Source organism: Diadema antillarum, unplaced genomic scaffold, assembly GCF_040938485.1.
Source record: "Diadema antillarum isolate AM-2024a unplaced genomic scaffold, OU_Dant_1.0 seq00000697_RagTag, whole genome shotgun sequence".
NCBI classification, from domain to species: Eukaryota; Metazoa; Echinodermata; class Echinoidea; order Diadematoida; family Diadematidae; genus Diadema; species Diadema antillarum.
This window is the reverse complement of record NW_027271602.1, coordinates 1075558-1097953: the sequence shown is the minus strand read 5'-3', so window position 1 is coordinate 1097953 and position 22396 is coordinate 1075558. Positions and strand designations below refer to the sequence as shown.

Below are 22396 nucleotides of genomic sequence, written 5' to 3'. Positions count from 1 at the left end.
TGCGGAGGCAGTCGGGACGGTAAAAGCCGGTCGGGCGTACATGTACGTACACGTCGTCTCGTATCTCGGAAAGATACTTTGAGTTTGAATCAGATATATCGGGACGCGAGTGAACTGAAGGTATGATATTTGAGATCAGGAAAGTTGTTCAAGCTTATTAAAGAGACCTTGAGAAAGGGCATATCATACGTCATAAATAATAACTTTCATTCTAAAAGGGCACCACGGCCCCAAGAAAAAGGGCACATTTTTTTTGGCCGTAACTTTGATCAAAAAACAAAAGGTATTGCGGCCAACGAGAGGGGCACCGACGGCCATGGCCGTCGGTGGCCGTCGGTTAATTCGAGGCCTGGCACTGTATATCGCCATTGACGCGCGCGCGGAATTTCAACTTTGACTGGCCCGTATGACGTCATATTGAGTCGGACTGACTTGAAACTTGGTAGAAATATTCCCTGACATTTCAGAAATCAGATATAAGTGAAAAAACGGGAAATTTCTATTTCATATGAGCTGTGCGTGCGTATATGTGCGCGCGTGTACGCGTCCGTCCAATTTTTTCAATTTTTCAAAAAATGCTCTAAATGGTCTGAACAAGTGCAAAAAAATTTTGAGCTCGATTGGAACATGTAAATATTTCAACGCGGGCGTACACGCACGTTTTAAGAGTAGATATGAATTTTGAGAATATGAGTAGAATGCGCATAACTTGAAATATATGTGACGTGAATTTCATTGAAAAATTCCATTCCATTAATGAGATATGATTGAGAATGTGTTTTCATATAATGACGTCATAGTGACATCACGGTCAACTGATCACATTGATACATTAGATTTGTTGTCTTTGGGACATGATACATACATGGTATAAGTTTGAAATTGATAGTCTCAGGACTTTCTGAGCTTACCTCTGCACAACTTTTGAGGAGAAAGAAGAAAAAGAAGAAGAAGAAGAAGAAGAACAAAGAATCAGTACAGATACAGAAGGTGATCCGAGAGGATACTCGGATCACCTACTGACCTCATGATGTCAAAGTGTATACTACCAACATCTGGGAACTGTGAGAAAACTGAAAGAGGTACCTCATTGCTCCTTGGTTGTACGGTATTGTATTTGGACAGTTTTGTTTATGCCTTCACCAGTTTTTGTTGTTTTAATTCAAGAAGAAAATCAAGCTTGCTCGATAATACCAAGGCGGTACTCCTAAAATATATAATATCAAAGTGATGGAGGTTATGATCCATTTCAAACTCGCTTCAGCCCCCCCCCCCAACTCCTTGCTGCTGAAAAAATAAACATTTTAAAGGTTTTTAAGTTTTGTCATTAAAGGACAAGTTCACCTTCATAGACATGTGGGTTGAGTGAATGCAGCAGTATTAGTAGATCACATCAGTGAGAGTTTGAGGAAAATCGGACAATCCGTTAAAAAGTTATGAATTTTTGAAGTTTCTGCTCAGTCACGGCTGGATGAAAAGACTACTATAGCTTATGATGTCACATGAGTACAACGATATAAAGAAAGAATAGAGAAAATTCAACATACCGTAAAGTTCCGTGTATAAGACGCACCCGTGTATAAGACGCACCCCTAATTTCGGACCTAAAATTAAAAAAAAAAAAACAAACACGAAAATGTCCACGCAAATATTGCGTGTGTTCTACATATTATTTCAGCTCAATATTTCCCTAGAATGCAGCATGTATTTGCTCTATTTTTCGTTTCCTTTTATATTTTATTTTAACGGTATTCATCGGATATCAACAAAATATGGAAGACGCAAAATGCGAGACTTGTCTCGGTACTCACTTGCTATTTGTTTCGCCTTTCAATCGTGGTACATGTGTCATGCATATCATACTCATGAGTAACAGTACGATCTTTGCTGTCAAACATAGCAGAGGGTGTCTCGCATATTGACGCATGTCAGAGTGGAAGGTTCATCACGAAAAATAATAAAAAACATCAACAAGTGTAGCAGAGGGATCATACGGCAAGACGTACGGTGCGTACGGTAATTACACTCATGCACTGTTACCAGTAACATGTGTGTCTCTTGTACCATGCTTGTATGCACAGTGCTAGCCTTTTGCAAAAGGCAGCTCGCTATAATTTCAGCACAAGCACACAGAGAGCAATGGACTTGTATACACAGCGCGCAACGGGCAAGCGCGCTTCGATCCGATCGCTGTGTGCACGCGAGTCCATTGCAAAGCTCTCTGCATAACATGCAGCTGCTGCCTTTGCCAAAGGCTTGCTAGCTAGCTAGCTAGCTAGCTACAGCACAGTGTAGCTATGCTATCATCCTACAGTATGGTCTTGCACTCGTGAAATGAAGAGCAAACGAACGACATGGATATGCATGCATGCTTCACACATCGTTCATATTTACGGTGACATAGTGTCGATCCTACTCCGTATTTTACAGCTTTTGTCTATGGCCATATTGATACTAGTACATTGATAAGTTTTACGGTATCGGTAATTTAGTAATGATACCTGTACATCGCGTATTCCAGCTACTAGGTTGGCCGTTGGTAGCTTGGTAGACTGACATCGGTAGCATACAGCAGTGCTGTTAGTGTTACAGCTGTTGTCTATGGCCAGATTGATACATCGTTACTGCACAAGGCCGATGTAAGTTTATCTCGTATTTGCAGCTTTTGTGTGTGTCCAGATTGAAAGATCGCTCTTTTATCCGTAAGTTCTAGTGATTGCTTACCTTCCAAACGTCGATGGGCATACATGGCCCCAAGTTGGCCTTATAAAATTGGGTGTACATGACGGATTTTTTTCCGTGATTCGACTGTACCCGTGTATACGACGCACCCCCGATTTTCAACGTTTTCCGACGAAAAAATAGTGCGTCTTATACACGGAACTTTACGGTATTTCCATTTTTCTCGCATAACAAAAGAACACTCACTCCTCTCTTTCAGAAGGCAGGGGGAATAATATTACCCTTAAAGGGGAAGGCTAGTAACTGATCAGTGGGAATCAGTGGAAGTGCTGGGAGATGATTGTTCCAATCCTTATGGGATTCATTCAAGAGTTCATTGTATATCTATTGTTGTGTGAAAATGATTTGCTTTAGAACGGTCTCATATTCAAGTAATGTGCAGATTAATGCTCCGTCACTGACCAGGGACGCTAACCTGGAAGCATTAAACTGCACGTTACTTGAATATGAGACCGTTCTGAAGCAAATCATTTTCACACAACAATAGATATACAATGAACTCTTGAATGAATCCCATAAGGATTGGAACAATCATCGTTCAGCATTTTCACTGATTCCCACTGATCAGTTACTAGCCTTCCCCTTTAACATACGTCAGTAGCAAGTCGAAGAAATGTGCACTTTATTCAAAAAGTAAAGTTTTGTGAAATTCTCCTTTTATTTTCCTTATATAGTTGTACGCATGTGACATCATACACTGTAGTAGTCTTCTCTTCCAGCAGTGACTGCGCAGATACTTAAAATATTCGTAACTTTTGAACGGACTGTCCAATTTTCCTCAAACTTTCACTGATGTGTTCTACTAATATTGCTGCATTCTCTCAATCCTTATGTATATGAAGGTGGACTTGTCCTTTAATGTCCGATGCGTGTTTAAACCGCAACCATGTATCTCTGTGGTACTCTTTAGCATTTTTCTGTATTTATTTTTCCTTTAATAAAATGGTTTTAGTTGGATGCATAGTAGAAGCTTTGTTTTCCTATCTTCCCCTCCATTTTCAACATTATTTGACAAATACCATGCATCTAGGCTTCTTATATTCAATGACCTGTATGTAGAATATGATGGTTTATGAAATTGTGTTAAATATCGTAAGGCTTATGAATATTTAAGGCTCAAAACTCCATCATAATTCCTAGTAAAAATCCAAATTAATGTGGTAAATTGGGACTTTTGCGTCACAAAAGAATAACTTCTTGTTAAGAACATCCTTCAGATATATGATCAGCACTAAATCTTAATAAACAATGTCTACAGCTGCATGTCAGAAAAAAAAAAAGCAAAACGGTTTTCTATTTCCACATATATTTATGCCATTCGTATTGTACAGGAGAATAAGAGTGGCGACCATTTTGAATTTTTGCATTTAGAAGAATAAAAATAGGATGTAGGCCCTCTATATTGTAAGTGGCACCCAACATATTTGCATTGCACATGCAACACTTTATAACAGCGTAGGTACAGGACTGGAATTACAGTAAATCTGTTCTACATTCCATGCATATATTTTGCCATTCATATTGTACATGACCTTATGAATGGCGGCCATTTTGAATTGAAAATGAACTTAAAATACTAAATGAAGCTATATGAAATGAAAATTCTCTTGCAAATGCAGATGAAGAACTCTAGGAACAGAAATGTACAAAGTTTGGTGGAATAATCGGTCATAGAATGCATATTATTGTGATTATCATGACCAAATTAGCAAATCTGGCGGCCATTTTGGATTTTTGCATTTTACCAAAAATGCTCAAGGTTACGCGAGTTGCATCAATCGGATTTGGAATCAGCACCCTCGAATTGACAAGAAACCATCAAAAAATATTGTATAAATATTGTTACGGATTTTTGATGATAATATCACAAATAACTACGTCTTGTGTGTCAGACTATAGCCTGCTATCATGGATATGTAACGCTTTGGAATGTAACGGTCTTGGCCTCGCTTTCCCTTCCCCCATCTGCTATTCTATTTACTCTGTCTGCGACAAGTCCTTCTCCCTTCCAAGTCCCTTTGATTCTCCCGACTGTTATCTTCTCCTTCGGGACCACAGTGTCCTCGCTCCACTGACCTGACTTGGCCATGTCCTCAACTTGCCCTCAGCGAATTAGGTCAAGGACTAAGTTCTTAGGTCCAGCCTTGTGGCCAATCAACTGCACTCTCTTGAGCCTTGGTCGCGTGCCGCCCAGGCCAGGCCCATGGACGTATGAATGGTATAAATACTGGCTCCTTGCAGAAATTAGGGAGTGTATCGAGTAGTCAGTCGGGTTGAGATTGCGACTGCGGGTTCGGACTAGACGCTTATCACCTTAACACTGCGAGTCGGGCTGGAGAGCCAGCCAAGGGATTCTGTTCTGAATTGTGTAACACTGCGAGTTGGGATGAGCCAATAAACTTGCTGTCAGGTCCGGAAGACTTCGTGTCCCCTTTACTTTCTACAAGCTGTCCGACTGAACTGCGTGCTGAGTGTGTGGTGCAATGCTTTACAATACATTTCTCGTTAACTGATAACGAAGGTTCCATGTATTCTCATCATCAGAAACAAGGGAAATTTTACCCAACTTACGTTACAATATCAAAAAGCAAGGTTGGGTGCCTTCTAGCCTGGACTATTATGCTCCCTCCCACACAGCACTTACAGCTGTACAGTATGTCCCAAAAAAAATTACAACGGGACTCCCCCCCCCGTGAGGAGAGAGTTTGCGAGGGAGCGTAGCAACCGAGCGGGGGGAGGGTGTGGGAGGGGGGTGTCCCCCCTCCCACGGTAAGGACTTTTTGAAATTCAAGGTATGAAAAAACTAATTTTAATGCATTTTACAACTGACATTTACTATTGTTATGAGGTACATTTTACAGAGAAACATTGTGATAATTGAACTCATGAATGACACTTGCAAAATCTAAAGGAAGGAAAAGTATGCTTAACTGTTATACCTAGGACCTACTCAAATGTGAGGCCATAATAAATCACAGTAATGTACACCTGGTGACGTCTTGCTGGATTCAGTTCATACGGGTACAAAAAAAAAAAATTAAAATAAATCACAGCTTAGCATTGCCATTGTTGGCTGTCTTTACCTTAGTCCATTAACAGTTTACAGTGCGCAGACCAGGCAAAGTACTACTACTAGTATTGTTGATCTTGGTCCATGTAGTCTAGTAGAGAATCATGTATGTATATAAGACAGCTGAAAATAAATCATACATGCAGCTCAGCATTGTTGACCGTCTCTACTGTTACGTCCATGCAACAGCTAACTTTGACCGAAAGAACGGTCTGTATCTGTCCGTCGGGGAATGTTCCGCGGAGACTGCGTCTGGCTTCACGGATCCCCTCCGTAGGACAGCGTTAATGGCAAGATATAAAAGAGTCCTCCGGACAGACGGATCTTTCTGTCTACAGCTAACTTAGACTGCCTATAATATCTTACAGGAGGTACAACAATTTGTAGACCCGGTTAAGTCCATAAACAGCTAATGTAGACCAAGCAAATGAAGTATTGTTGGATGAAGTCCAGAATGTAAAGCGAATCCTTGCGGCGGATGATGTATCACAAGTTCCAGGTGCAGAGGAAGTCGATTGAATCGCTGGCCTAACGTGGTTAGAAGACGAAACTGGTTCTGGGAGATCAACTTCATATTCCAACCACTGCCACTCGAACTTACTGTATTGGAGACATCTGTGTCAATATCCGCTACACGAGGGTCATCCATATCGAAGGTCTTCATTTTCTCGTCGAAGAAAGAAATATTCTCACCGGTCCACAAAATCACGATGACAAATGTAGGTCACGCCAACGTAATCAGCGGGAAACAAAAGCAGCACATCGCGTAGACAGAAAGATCCGTCTGTCCGGAGGACTCTTTTATATTTTGTTAACGCTGTCCTCCGTATACAGAGGAGATCCGTGAAGCGAGACGCAGTCTCCGCGGAACATTCCCCGCGACGGACAGATACAGACTGATCTTTCGGTCAACGCATCGCGCTGAATGCTGCGGCAGCGCATGCATGCCGAAGCTCCTTGATAGTACAGTAATGATACACGGCAGGGGTCGCACTTAATTTTTTTTTTAACTAGCCAGGCGGACTACTTAGAATCAATTTTGACACTGAAGCAATATTTGGGCTAGCCAGACGGACTAGTTACTTCAGAATTTTATGATTTTTAGCTAGTCCGACATGGTTTTGGGTGGCCAATGGCCAGCGGACCATCGCCAATTTCGAACCCTGTTACACGTATAATACGCAGTTACAGCTTCACACACGTGTGCATCATATCACACCACACTGCAAGCTACAGTATAGTACCGTAGCTACAAGTTGATCGACACGCACGTTTCACATCCATTTCACGCATGAAACATGCAACATTGCACAGCTGCCCACTGACAAATGCACTTGAATCACTATTCACACACGGCGAGATATGGTGGCTGCAAAAAAAAAAAGAAAAAAAAAAAAGAAAAAGAGGAAAATCACAGAAATTTTCCCGACTGTGTATTTTCTCCCCAGAATTTCAAAATCTGCGGATCCGCGGAGAAATCTCATGCCTGGTAATGATATCTTTAAAAATAATGAATCAATCTAAATATAAATTCATGGTATGAAGCTATATAACTCATTGCCCACATCTTACAGAAAACCCCATTCCATTTGCTTCAGTGGTCAAAGAGAAATGAGGAATTTTGTACAGAGGATGTCAGGAATCTCTTTCATCCAAGTTCTGTCTATTATTCACGCACTAGAGCATTGAATTGCTAAAATTGGAAAAATCAGACTCATGACATGCTTTACAACAATCTACATTTCTCTGTGACCGCTTAACCAAACTGAATGGGGTTTTCTGCAAAATAGAGCTAAGATGTTATATTTCAAGACCCTGAAGTAGCACTTAGACAGGTGGATCATTTTGGATGTTATTAATTCGAAAAATTGATTGTAATTTTTTGGGGACATACTGCAGTATGTCATACAAAAATTACAATCAGATTTTCGCATTGATAACAACCAATATGATTATTTTTTTTTCAATGCTACTTCAGGGTCTTGAAATATAACATCTTCGCTCTATTTTGCAGAAATCCCCATTAGATTTGGTTAAGCGGTCACAGAGAAATGTGGATTGTAGTAAAGCATGTCATGAGTCTGATTCTTCCAAGTTTACCACTTAGATGATTTTGTGTGTGAACAACAGACAGAACTTGGACAAAAGAGATTCCAGACATCCTGTACAAAATTCCTCATTTCTCTCTGACTGAAACAAATCGAATGGGGTTTTCTGTAAGATGTGGGCAATGAGTTATAGTTTCATACCCTGAATTTGTATTTAGATTGATGCAATACTTTTAACGATATCATTGAATAGGGCCCCGTTGTAATTATTTTTGGGACATACGGTACATGTCGGACCTTAGCTGAAAGCAAGCTGCCACCTGCACCAGGCCCATGAACAACCGTACTTATATGCCAGGACTTGATACGGCTGAATGCAACAAAACAGCTACAGTGTACCATACACCCTATGGCGTAGCTTGCCATGAGAACCCTGACAAAATGTGCAGCAACCATCAAGCAACCATGACAAAATGGGCACTAAATATGGCAGAACACGATAATAATTTGAAAAAAATCATGAGATGCCATGGAATACGCTCCCCATCCCACTACAAACTGCCTCCAAGTTTTGTTGCAGCCCGTAACACACTGTCACGTTTGGTTGCTTTCACCCAGTTTTCCAGGGGTCTATGTCGTGTCTCATCTGCACCGTGACTGATGTGGCGAATCTTTAGAGAGCTTAGAAATCAGAGCAATCTTGGCCTGTCACGTTTGCCCATCCTGTGTCCCCCCCCCCTCCCCATTTCATTCATTGCTACCCTTTTCTCTGGTTTGCATTTAACACAAAAACATTTAAAAACCATTTCACAATTAGACTGATTTGTACAATGTAGCTATTAGAGCCAATGGTTGTCATTGTGAAGCTGCAATGTGCTGGTCACATGATAGTGACACTAGGTCATGTTAAATACGTTTTCTATTGGAAAGAATCCCTCTGAGTCAAAATTGCTTTTTGCTGAGGGATTTTCACTTCTACTAACAAAGCAAGTGCCGTAATTTGTCTCCCCCACAAACGTACACCTTTTTAATATTTTGTTCACAAATGGACCTATGGAGCAAAAGTTAGGAGTCATAATTAAATGCAAAATACATTGGGCCCCAAAAGTGCATTGACCCCTGAATGTGACCTTTGACCTTGTGGTGACCATCAACTCCCAAAGATACATCTACCATCCAAGTTTGGTCACAAATAAACTTACGGATCAAAAGTTATGACCCATACCCAAAACGCACCCTAAAAACTTAACATTGGGCCCTAAAAGTTCATTGACCCCTGTCTGTGACCTTTGACCTTGTGGTGACCATCAACACCCAAAGGTACATCTACCATCCAAGTTTGGTCACAAACAGACTTGCGGGTCAAAAGTTATGGTCCATAATCGAAACGTGCCCTAAAATTTAACATTGGGCCCTAAAAGTTCATTGACCCCTGCCTGTGACCTTTGACCTTGTGGTGACCATCAACTCCCCAAGGGACATCTACCACCAAAGTTTAGGCACAAACGGACTAATGCATCAAAAGTTATGACCCATACCCAAAACGCACCCTAAAAACTTAACATTGGGCCCTAAAAGTTCATTGACCCCTGTCTGTGACCTTTGACCTTGTGGTGACCATCAACACCCAAAGGTACATCTACCATCCAAGTTTGGTCACAAACAGACTTACAGATCAAAAGTTATGGTCCATAATCGAAACGTGCCCTAAGAACTTAACATTGGGCCCTAAAAGTTCATTGACCCCGGTCTGTGACCTTTGACCTTGTGGTAACCATCAACTCCCCAAGGGACATCTACCACCCAAGTTTAGGCACAAACGGACTAATGGATCAAAAGTTATGACCCATAATCGAAATGCACCCTAAAAACTTAACATTGGGCCCTAAAAGTTCATTGACCCCTGCCTGTGACCTTTGACCTTGTGGTGGACATCAACTCCCAAAGGTACATCTACCATCCAAGTTTGGCCAAAATACATTTACGGATCAAAAGTTACGGCCCATAATCGAAACGCTAATCGAAAAGTTTTGGTACCTCAAAGGTTTCCCTGAATTTCCTTGTCTTAGTTTGTGTTTCAGGTTAAAGTACTTTTCATATAACTAACACTGTGAGACTTACTCGCCCCAAAGTGCTCTCATATCTTAGTAATCATGCAATAATGGTTTCGTACCAGAGCCGCCGTCGTTCGACGGCGAGGTAGTACACGTATTGTGCGAAACCATTATTGCATGATAACTGCGACCAGCAGCGTGCAGCCCCATACAAAACACGTGTACACATAGCTAACTGCGACCAGCAGCCCCATACGCATAGCGTAACGGGGCTTCGCATTGTAGCATCCAGGATCATGACAGATTTAGCATTGCGGGTAAATATCAACTTAAAATCCAAAAATTTCTTCAATTTGAAGACTTACCAATTAAGTTGAAGTATTGAAAACAGGCTTCGGGCAACGTTTGGTTCTACCAATAGTCCCTTTCTGTTCGAATTGATGACTGAATGTGACTCGGTCGAGAGGACCTTGGGAGAGCTACATACACTGAATACTACGGCCAGCGCATGCACACATATCACATGCGCACAAATTTCAAATCCATGAACGGATAAGATGTTTGTGTGCGCATGCAAAGAAAACAAAAGGGGTTCATTAGAAGTCAAAGGCAGGGGGCCCCAACAGGTAAGGGAGGGGGATTCAAAGCGATGTTGCTTCCCTATTCATCTTTGTCCTTCATGGGTTGCCCCTGATCCTTGAGATCATCATTGGCCCACTTCTGCCTTTCGTCTGTGTCTGTGTCTACCTTTGTCTGTTAACCCCCTTGATTTGTAGATTGGCTCGCCACTATTGGATAAGCAGTTTCCAGCAGCTTGTTTCGTTACCTGACAAAGGAAATACAACATGCATATAAAACTCTGAAAACAGAGAGCTACTCAAAGAATGAGAGAAACTTACCACTTTGCCTGGCCTTGCCCACGTGCTAACGAAGCCCTCTTGACAGGCTGTCACAATACAGTCCTCTCTAAAAAGTAGGGATGTCAATCTCTCATGTGCAATCTTTTTGGCCACTACAGGTTCTAATGTGAGCACCTCATCCAGCCTTGGGCACAGATTGGTCCCAATGGCTCTTGAGCCCTCTTCAAAGATCCTCAGGTGCATTTTGTTCAGATGTGAGTGCACGCTACTCTTGCTAGACACACTATCCTTCTTGTTTTTCTCCTTGTGCTTGTCGGAAAGTGAGAGAGTGGAGAACTTGGAGAGGGTGCCATCCGGGTGGTTTGAGCTGGCATTGCTGCTGGCTTTGTGTGAGATGTTATTGCAATGTGATGCGGACAGCTGCGTGTTGGTGCGAGTTCTGGCAGGTGGCTGGAACTGCTGGATCATGTCCTCCGTGAGTTCCCATAGGCACAACTGTGTGTCCTGTCCTATTGATCCAAAGCGGTACAGGAGAGGGGGCGGTAGGTCACTGGCACTTCTTATTGAAGTCCTGGAATAATTGCTAAAGGAGCGATCCCTGTTATTACTCACATCATGATTGTGAGTGCCAAAGTCATCATCACTTCCAAAGTCATGTCCATCACCATTCATCATTCCTGTTGTAAAAGGGTCAAATGTGACAACACTTACCCATGAACTGTGACCTCTCCCCCTTGCTATAACCCTTAGTTCTAGGAATGACCACACTGTCACAAGATCGTCTTCACCTCCCACCACAATATACTTGCCATCTGGGCTCCAACATACACATATTAGGCCACCAAAGTAGCTTTTCATCATGCCATGGAGTTCCATTGTATCATAGTTGAAAACTCGCAGGAATCCATCCTGTGACACACACGCTAAGTAGTTGGCATCAGGTGAGAAGGCAAACTCATTGATGGAGCCCTCCCCCACTGCCCACCTGTATACAGGGTTCCTTGGTGTCTTGCTCTTGCATGTGAAGACTGCATAACCCTCACCCTGCTTGATGTGCTGGTAGTGAGGTGGTGTGTTCACAGGTAGCAGTGTCTCATTGTACACATACATAAATCCACTCTGGTGGGATGCAATGAACATGTGTTCTGTTCCAGGAACCCACTTTAGGCACATAACTTTGCTCTTGTCTATTGTCCTCTGCAATAAAAAAAAAATATTAAAAAAATGATACAGTAAATTGTTTCAATACAATATACATTACTCCTGTATCAGTTAGAGCACACTTTAAACTAGACCAATAAATCTGCCTCTTGTTTCGGTGGCCTCTTGTTAACTGTACTGTCGATAATACAGTCAGCCCCTCATAACAGACGGATATCTTCCTTTCACTCTGCTGTGTGGACTGTGCGATCTATCTGCGCACATGTGAGTTCAGTGGTTTGAACGTGACTGCTGCATCTTATAGGGAAGCTCAGTTCTAAGTCCATTTTACTCGATAAAGCATGCAGAACTGTGTTAAAGAGGAATAAATCATGAAATTGGTGAGCTTCACTTGTTCGTTGAGTATATAGATCAGCATGCCCAGTTTTGTGATCTCTTATTTAATATTATAAAACAAGAGACCCGGGGGTCTAGCGCTCACCTGAGTATCGCAAGTTCACCTTTCATGCATTCTAGCAGACTCTTACCTGAGAACACTGGAAACTTGTGGTGGGGGGTAGCTTTGAGAGCTGAGGCCATGGTGTCCATTTGCATATTCCATCACACCAGGGGGGTGTTTCATAAAGCTGTTCGTAAAGTTACGAACAACTTACGAGCGATTGGTGATCAGTTGCGATGTGCTATACTTACTAGAATTTGAATAATTCACCACAAGAACTGATCACCAGTCGCTCGTAAGTCGTTCGTAACTTTACGAACAACTTTATGAAACAGGGCCCAGTAAAAAAAAAAAAAACCTGCCAAGTACACTGTACTTCATAGAATGTTGGACTATGTAGTTTTTTGGGGTTTTTTTTGTTTTTTGTTTGTTTTTGTTTTTGTTTTTTTTTTGGGGGGGGGGGGGGGAGATTTAAAGCCCTACCACTTTTGATTCTAGAGAAGAATATTATTGAATATTCCTTAATTTAGGAGGTTTGGACCCCCTGGGGCCCCCAAAGAAAGCATGTTGCCCATTCAAACACTTTGAGATCCTATCCCTAGTCGGGAAGGGGGGGGGGGGGGGAGGCAGCCCTGGATCTGCAGTGAACAAACTTGGAACTACAGTCATCAATGTACAAACTCAAAGTAACTTTGCTTTAAATATCACTTCTGGTTCTCAAGAAGAATTGTAAATATTCCTTAATGTTGGAGGGGGGCGGAATTAGGCCCCTTTGGGTCTCCAAGGGGTTTGGCCCTTCTGGGGGGCCCCCCAGGTGGGACATGGTGCCCATTTGATGGAATTGAGATTCTATCCCCCTAGGGATGCTACCTGCCAAGTTTGGTGAAAATTCATCATGGCATTTTCAAGAAAAAGAAGAAAATTTACAATTTAGGCCACAATTTCGGTCCCCTTGGGCCCTCAGTTGGGGCATGGTGCCCATTTGATGGGGATGAGATTCTATCCCCTAGGGATGCTACCTGCTAAGTTTGGTTAAAATTCATTTTGGCATTTTCAAGAAAAAGATGAAAATGTACAATTTTGGCCCATTAGGACCCCTCCCCACCCCTCTCTCCCAAGGGGGGCACCCCAGATTCCGCCATGAACAAACTTGAAACTACAGTCATTAAAGTACGAAGTCGTAGTATTAACTTAGCTCTATCACTTCTGGTTCTACAGAAGAAGATTTTTTAAGATTCCTTAATTTTTGGGGGTTTGGGCCCCTCTGGGGGGCCCCCCAGGTAGGGCATGGTGTCCATTTGAACAAGTTGAGATCCTATCCCCCTAGGGATGCTACCTGCCAAGTTTGGTGAAAATCGGTCATGGGATTCTCAAGAAGATGAAAATGTAAAAAGTTTATGCACGACGCACGCCGGACGCCCGACGAAGAGCGATCGCAATAGCTCACTCGAGCCTTTGGCTCAGGTGAGCTGAAAAGGGAACTTCTACCACATTTCTTATTTGCCGTCATCAGGGAAGTTAAGTCCACACAGCAGAGTGAATAGAAGACATCTGTCTGTTGAGAGGGGCCGACCGTATTCTCGACCAAAAAAGAGTGAACAAGAGGCCTTCGTTTAAAAGGCAGATTTATCAGTCTAGCTTTAAGCACCAACATTTCTACAAATTGTTTAATAAGTGTACATTGGTTAATTCATATACTGTAAAAATGGAAATTTTCGCGAAGTTGAATTTTTAGCGCATTTCGTGTGAGAAACGAGCATGAAAATAAAAGCATGCGAATATCTTTGCTTGCCATACTCCAGTGGCGGATGTCTTGATTCCGCGGAATTAAAAACATGCAAAACTCATCTTACTCAGCCCAGCGCGAAATATCCACTTTTACAGTATTTGGCTTCAAAGACAGTATCTCAGCTAAATACAGAATACAACTTTTTAATTTATTCAAAGCATTAGATTTAGTTAAAAGGGGACTTCCACATCAGTTTTTCTAAACAGAAAGCATAGAATGATATAAACACAATGGTGAAAATTTGATCAAAATCACATAAAAATTAGGGAGGCTGATAATTGATAATTGACATTGATAAGTGTTGTTAATTTTTGCAAAACAGTCTTGAACAGCTGATATGAGTCTGTGCAAATGACCTCACATTTTTCCATATCGTGTACAAAAATCAGATGAAAAATCTATTTTTGTGTCAGAAAGTGTTAAACATACACCTGTACGGTTGAATTGTTATCACTAGTTGAATAACTTCAACATAATGATCAGTCAAATATATAAGGTTTTGAGACTAAGGCAAAATTTCTTTCGAACCCCAAAAAAGATTATTTCAAGATTTTGTGTACAAAGTTGCAAAGTGGCAAGTTGTGAGGTGATAACATCAACTCATTCATATGCATATCCAGGGCCCCGTTTTATCAAAAGATAAATTTAACGTTAAGTCAAGATAATCTATGATTAACTTCTCATATCAACTCTAAGTCCAATTAATCAATGATTAACTTCCAAATAAACTTCAAGTCCGTTTTATCACGAGACCCAGAGTCTAAATCAACTCCAACTTCACCCCAAATCAACATATAAGTTTTCTTAACCGCTCCAAATCCATGATAACTTCACAGTTGATAAAATATTAACTCTAAGTAGAGACAGTATAGCTGGGGTCTTGTCACAAATGTTTGTCTGTTAACTGCTCGCTTTCTCTTAACATTTAGTTGCGTTTCTTTCATGTAATTATGGTCTTTTCCTTGCATGAAATTCACGATCGGTACGCATTGCTTACGCGACTGCTGCATGCAAACACCCTAGACAGCAGTCTCAATCCCAGCCTGCGCGCCCGACGCCTCGGCCCGCCCGCCTGCCAATAAAGCCATCATCAGCAAGGGCAAGTAACCGAGTAACTAGAACCGCGTCTGTGTGCAATGCATATCTTGCCAAAGAACCCATTAATGCGAGGAAACCAGTGATTTCTGACGTGCGTAGGCCTACGTAGAGCTAGTTCGTCAATAGATACCAATTAAGAGTTTAGTAGGCCTATACAGAAAATAAAGAGTTTAATTCTATAGCACCGAGTCATGAACTCGTCGGGACGACGCGGGAGGATGCATGCCAGTGCGTGGCAGTGCGCGCCATGCCACAACTGTCACGAACTGCCACGAATAGTTCACGAACAGCTCACGTCGGGTTCACGAGAAGTTCACATGTTCACAAATTGGTGCGTGTCGCAGCGTGGCCGTGCCTTCCACTGACACGGTCACGTGTACTTCATGCAATGATGGCACGAGCAGTTCACGACTAGTTTACGCACTTCACGAACAGGTTGCGCATGGCACGAGCAGTTCACGACCAGTTCAAGAGCAGTTCACGAGCAGTTCACAACTTCTGTGCCACCGTGGCGCTCGCGTCGGTGCGGTGGTATATACAGTCAACCTCGCTTACCTCGACGTCAGATAAGCCGAATATCACTTACCTCGGGGGCAAAATGAAAGTCCCGATTGTTCCTATGGAGTTTCCGTGTACTAAAAATCGCGTAGCTCGAACTCGAAGTTCGGTTACCTCGAAGGGGAATCTAATGTCCCGATCTTAATTAACTTATTGTTTTTCCCAGCATGTTGCTCGAATCGAAATTGCAAACATCACTCAGCATTTCCGATTAAGCGCGCGTGGACAGCGAAGACATGTCACAAATCTTTTCACACTCAATTGTAAATATTTTAAGACCAGAACGATCATGCGCCCAAAGAAATACCCGGTACACAGCTGACAAGAAAAATCCCCAACACCTACCTACACACGTACACGGTATGCATATAGCACCCGTGCCAATGGAGTGCTTATGATAGCACTACGCTCTGCCCCATCATCTTTTCTTTAACGACTGTGTTCTGATTTGCGATCGTGATAGTCATGCCGTGCGCGTAGATTTCTTAAACGTCGTGGCGCACCTGCTTAGGTGTTGACAGTTATATCTTTGGCATTAATCACGGTCCACCGTCCAAACATCAATCTCCTGCTAGTGCTTTTTTAACTTTTTTCCTTTCACAAAGTTTGTTTCATTGATTCTCCCCCAAGAACGCAAGCACTGAATACTTTTTTTTTTTTCAGCAATGCGATTATGAAAATAGTGTGGTATATGTTATAGAAGTATAGACCTAGCATAATATGGAATAGTATAGATATGATTTAACAACAGTTTCTGATAAATATAGATGTTACGGAATGATACGCTGTACGATTTTCAGAAAAAAAAATCATAATTTATTACTTTACCCCTGTTTTGACTTGAATCTTATTTGAGTTTTCGGTAATTAATTTTTTTTTCTTTTCTAGCACAATCGTATATGCCTTGTTTTTTGTTTGTTTGTTTTTTTTTTTTTTGGGGGGGGGGGGTTTGGCAACCGAGTAGCCCATCCTTTGTGTGCTGCACTTATTCAGGGCTCGACACTAATGGTGGTCCGGGGCCACCAAAAACACGAGTCGGACCACCAAAAAAATGTTGGATGTTTGCCTTTACTTTTGGAGATGAACAGTGGTAACAATCGGCTCCACAAGATGCTAAAATAAATGTCAAATGTTTGCTTTTAATTTTGGAAATGAATAATGGTGATATTCAACTCCACATGATACTAAAATAAATGTCGCATGTTTGCTTACTTTTGGAAATGAATAACGGCAAGATTCAGCTCCGTACGGTACTTGAATTAATGTCGGATATTTGATTTTGCATTCGGAAAAGAATAAGGAGAACATTCGGCTCCGGAAGATGCTGAAATAAATGTTGAATGTTTGCCTTGACGTTCAGAAATAATTAATAATAATATTCAACTCCGTATATACGATGATAGAAATAAATGCCGGATGTTTGTTTTTACGTTCGAAAGTAAATAACGATAACATTCGGCTCCGGAAGATGCCAAAATAAATGTTGAATGTTTGCTTTGACGTTCGGAAATGAATAACAACAATATTCAACTCTGTACGATGATAGAATAAATTCCAGATGTTTGCTTTTACGTTCGAAAGTAAATAGCTATAATGTTCAGCTCTGGAAGATGCTAAAATAAATGTCGAATGATCCCTTTGACGTTCGGAAATGAATAACAATAATAACTCCGTACGATGATTAAATAAATGTCGGATGTTTGCTGACATTTCGAAAGGAATAACAGTAACATTCAGCTGCGTTTAATGGTAAAATAAATGTCTGATATAGTCTGCCTTGACGTTCCAAAATGAAAAACAGTAACATTCGGCTCCGTACGATGCTAAAATAATTGTCAGATGATTCATTTCACTTTTGGAAGTGGACAGCAGTAACATTCTGCTCCGTATGATAGTAAAATAAATGTTGGATGTTTGCTTTTAAATTTGGAAATGAATAACTGTAATATTCTGCTCCATATGATGCTAAAATAAATAACAGATTGTTGCTTTTACATTTAGAAATGATTAACGGTATCAATCGGCTGACTGTGAGTGCTGCTGGTAGACACATGGAAGACCGGTGTGTAGCGGTGCGACATTGCTGTCGCTCCCTGTAGCTCTAGATGTTCTCAGTGAGCAACATGTACACCCATAGTTGTGCGAAATATTAATAGTGTGCAAAGCTAAGAATGTGATTATTGTAATTCTTGTGTAACTGTGTGCCTGGTAAATTTAGTTTGTGTTTCCAACGTCCTCGCCAGGCGTTTTTCGCGTGGCGGGTGCGCCACGCGTAAATTGTGGCAGCCAATTTTGCGCCACGCGTGAATTTGGACTACCACGCGTAATTTTCAGAGTTTTTGTTATCTTCCTTCCCCATTTTGTAATATTTCCCATTTTAAAAAAATATATCTTTTGCAGTTTCCTTCGAACGCATGCTCGACAGTTACTTGCTCGGCGCTCGCTTTAGCGGCAAGATCGTCGATCGTGTCATATAGTGTGCGATGTACCCGCATCGCACACGGTCTATTACCGATTCCACTTATTTGCTTGCCAGCAGCATACGCAGGTGTACAGTGAGCGCAGTATTATACCACGTTCACCGAGATTCCGGTGCAGAAAATTTACGAGCGCTTCTCTCCGATCACTGTGAGTTGCCACTGTTTACTACACGTGTACGCGAGCAATCCCCGGAGCAGCAGATCGAGCCATGTGCGAGTGATCCAGCAAGCAAAGCTGCCAATGTTTGGAAGCACAAACTAGTATTGTACTGAGCAACTCTAAAATTTGTATTTTTTTTTTTTATTTCATACATTTCAACCTCCTTTTTTTCGGATGTTTGCCTTTACTTTTGGAAATGAACAGCGGTATCAAACAATCGGCTCCGTAAGATGCTAAAATTAATGTCGGATGACCTCTTTGACGTTCAGAAATGACTAACAATAATATTCAACTCCGTACGATGATAAAACAAATGTCTGATGTTTGCTCTTATGTTCGAAAGTAGATAGCAATAACATTCAGCTCCGGAAGATCCTAAAATAAATGTCGCATGTTTGCTTTGACGTTCGGAAATGAATAACAATAATATTCAACTCCCTACGATGATGAAATAAATGCCGGATGTTTGCTTTTACGTTCGAAAGTAAATAGCAATAACATTCAGCTCCGGAAGATGCTAAAATAAATGTCGAATGATCCCTTTGACGTTCGGAAATGAATAGCAATAAAATTGAACTCCGTATGATGATTAAATAAATGTAGGATGTTTGCTTTCACGTTCGAAAGTAAATAGCAATAACATTCGGATCCGGAAGATGCCAAAATAAATGTCAGATGACTGTTTTTACGTTTGGAAGTGAATAGCAGTAACATTTGGCTCTGTACGATGCTGAAATAATTGTCAGATGATTCATTTCACTTTTGGATGCGGGCAACAGTAACATTCGGCTCCGTACGATGATGAAATAAAATAATGTCGGATGTTTGCTTTTAAATTTGGAAATGAATATAACGGAAATATTCTGCTCCGTACATGCTAAGATAAATAACCGATTGTTGCTTTTATACATTTGGAAATGATTAACGGTATCAATCGGCTCATTTAGACGCTAAAATAAATAACGGATGTTTCCTTTCACGTTCGGAACTGAATAAGGATAACATTCTGCTGTGTAAGATGCTAAACATCACCATTTTCCCAAGTATTCCTGTTTCTTTTCCCATGATTGAAATCAGACTATCTGTCATAACGATGATTGCTAAATGTCTCGCTCTGTGTCGATGTGCCGATGTGCGAAACACGTGCCATGTGCTCTTGCCTTGTTTGAGGCTACTTCAAGTTCAATGAATCGAATGCTCCGCAGCTGCGCTATATGGCTTGATTGCGGTAACAGTTTACATTCGATACGAAGAAATCGTCATGTCTTGTACGAGCAAAAACAAAACCAAACAAAAGCAAGCAAGCAAACAAACAGACAAGACATAACAAAACAAGAAACAAACGAATGTTGATAGCCAAATCATCTCCGTAGTGGACCGTCACAGTTCACAGGTGAAATTCTTCCAAACTTTGAAAAGTAATGCGCAGTTTTAATGAGCCTGAAATTGTCGTGATTTTACAGTCTAATCGGGTAGTGGCTGCATATCACATACTCGTAATGAATTTCTGTCTGCAATCAAGACGTGTGCTTTCATGATCATTGTCTTTCTGTGATTCAATAAATCGAGTGATTAATCAATCCCTTTCTATAGTTCAGGAACATCTAAGATAATCAGGTATACACTATTATCCCGGATTATGATCGACTGTTCGATGCTTCTACTATGGGCCAAAAGAAAGACTAAATTAATAGAATCATGGTCCTTGCAATGATTCCTTTAATTCTACTCTCGAGCTAGTTCTTTGATCGATATTTCCAGGCTATTTACACTCTGTTTATTAACAGAATTCTAGTGCGTGCATTCTTTCGACTGGCACCTGCGTCTAGCACCTGGTTTTGTGGAAATTTCTGCAAGGGGGGGGGGGGGGGTGGGGAGGATGTCAAGCGTCTTCGATCCGAAGAGACTGCATGCTTATACAATCTTTCGCTCTTATTTGTCGTATTTCCCCACGGTGGCTATTCTTTGCTAACAATCAACAATTAGATTTAACTTTCTGAAGGTTGCTAGCACGTGGTTCTTTTTGTTGGGAGGGAGACATGTACATAATTTTTATTTTCATCATTCATTGGAGGGGAAATACAGCAAAAGAGGAAGACATGAAATAAGATGAAGACGTATGCATGTTCTAAATTGCGTGATCTTTGTAGTATACTATAATATAATGGAAAAATAGACGAAAGAATAAAATGTGATGCAAACCTACACTTTGTTACTTGATAAGTACTAACGATTATAAACGAAATCATAATTTCGGACTCTATAAATGCCACATTTTAGTGACATAAAGCGTCGATATAGTATGATGTCACGGACTCTGCGATCAGTTCGTTCCACTCATACTTTCTTCTTTTAAATTCTTTTCTTTTTTCTTTTTTCTTAAATTTTGCGATTCTTGAATGATAAAATAAAATAAACTCTAGATAAGTCACATTCTCAGCGACGCAAGAAAGCTTTGATAAAATGCAGCTTTCATATAGCGGGATGCCGGGCTTCTGTTATCTTGTTGCACCGATATTTTCTTCTTATTCCATTTTTCTTCAAATCAGTGTAATCCTTGAAATAAAAAAAAAGAACTTAATATAGCGCAAAAGAAAGTATGAAAGCAATGCAAACCCTCACTTTATCAAGTGATAAGTATCCACAATATTGTCATAAAAGAATAGATAATTTCGGAGATATTTTTGAAGTCACATTTAGTGCGAGGCCGCTGACTCTGCACTCAGTTTGTTCCACTAATACTTTCTTCTTTTAATCTTTTCCAGCTGTTATTTTTTCTCCTAAATTGCGTGACTCTTGACATAAAAAACACAAAGGAAATTATATAAATGCGATTGAAATATATGCTTTAGTTACGTGATAAATATCAACAATCATGTCATGAAAGAAAAGAATTTCAGACACTTAAACACTTCACAGAGACGTTTAGTTAATCTAAATGCAGAGTTGATAGAGCATGGATGCTGCTTCGTTACGGCAGTTGCACTATTTTTTTCTTCTTCATCATCTTCGTTTTCTTTCCACATTCTTCTAAATAGCGTGATTTTTAAAGAACAGAACAAAATAAAAATGAGACGAAAGGAAATAGTGCAAAGATGCAAACCTTCACTTTAGTTACATGATGAATAACAACAATTATGTCATTGTATGATGAAAGAAAACATAATTTCGGACACTGGAAGTCACATTTTCAGCACCGCAAAGTTAAGCTATAGACGAAGCTTTGATACCGCGATGCCGTTTTGTTATACAATAGTGTACTTGCATCAATATTTTCTTCTTTTTCTTTTCTTTTTCAAAACTTCTTCCTTTGCTCATTTTTTCTTCTTAATCGTGTGAGACTTGAAATAGAGAAAGAAACGCACAAAAATAAAGGATGAAAGCGATGCAAACTTGCACTTTATTACGTGACAAGTTATCAACAATATTGCATTAAAGGAAAGATAATTACGAAGACTTTTAGTCACATTTTCAGCAACGCAAAGTTAACGTATAAACGCAGCTTTTATGGTGGGTTGACGCTTCGTTATAGGCTAGTAGCACCAATATTTTTTTCCTTTTTCTTTTTTTCTTCAAATCAGTGTAATCCTTTAAAATAAAAAAAAAAAGAAACGCAAAACAAAGTGTAAAAAAAAATGATGCAAACCGATCACTGCAAAAAGTCCGGTGTTAAATAGTGAACACCGAGCTGGTGTTAAATTTTCGGTGCTCATTTCTGGTGTTAAATTAACACCTCCGGGTGTCATTTCCAAATTTTAAACTGTTTTTTGAAGAGTTTCTTAGTAACTGCACTTCTTGTTGATTTTTAATTTAAACAAGACGATCAAGAATTTTACATTAAAATACTAGATTTTTGAAAAAATGTGAAAATAAATTTACACCACAGTAACACCAGCTGGTGTGGTTTCTTACTGAAGCTGGACGGGTGTTAAACCAT

At 40.6% G+C, this 22396-nt stretch overlaps 1 protein-coding gene across 2 annotated transcripts in view; it reads right to left on the bottom strand.

Annotated features, from left to right (window-relative positions):
• Positions 1-22396, bottom strand: part of LOC139737633 (WD repeat-containing protein 20-like) — a 107601-nt gene that overhangs the window by 44641 nt on the left and 40564 nt on the right. Inside the window, exon 3 of one of the 2 annotated variants that reach the window (XM_071648308.1) lies at positions 10814-11971. In XM_071648308.1, the coding sequence (XP_071504409.1) occupies positions 10814-11971 (1158 nt within the window). Of the gene's footprint in view, positions 1-10191; positions 11972-22396 lie in introns of those variants that run through there. The other variant, XM_071648307.1, reaches the window with a different exon arrangement.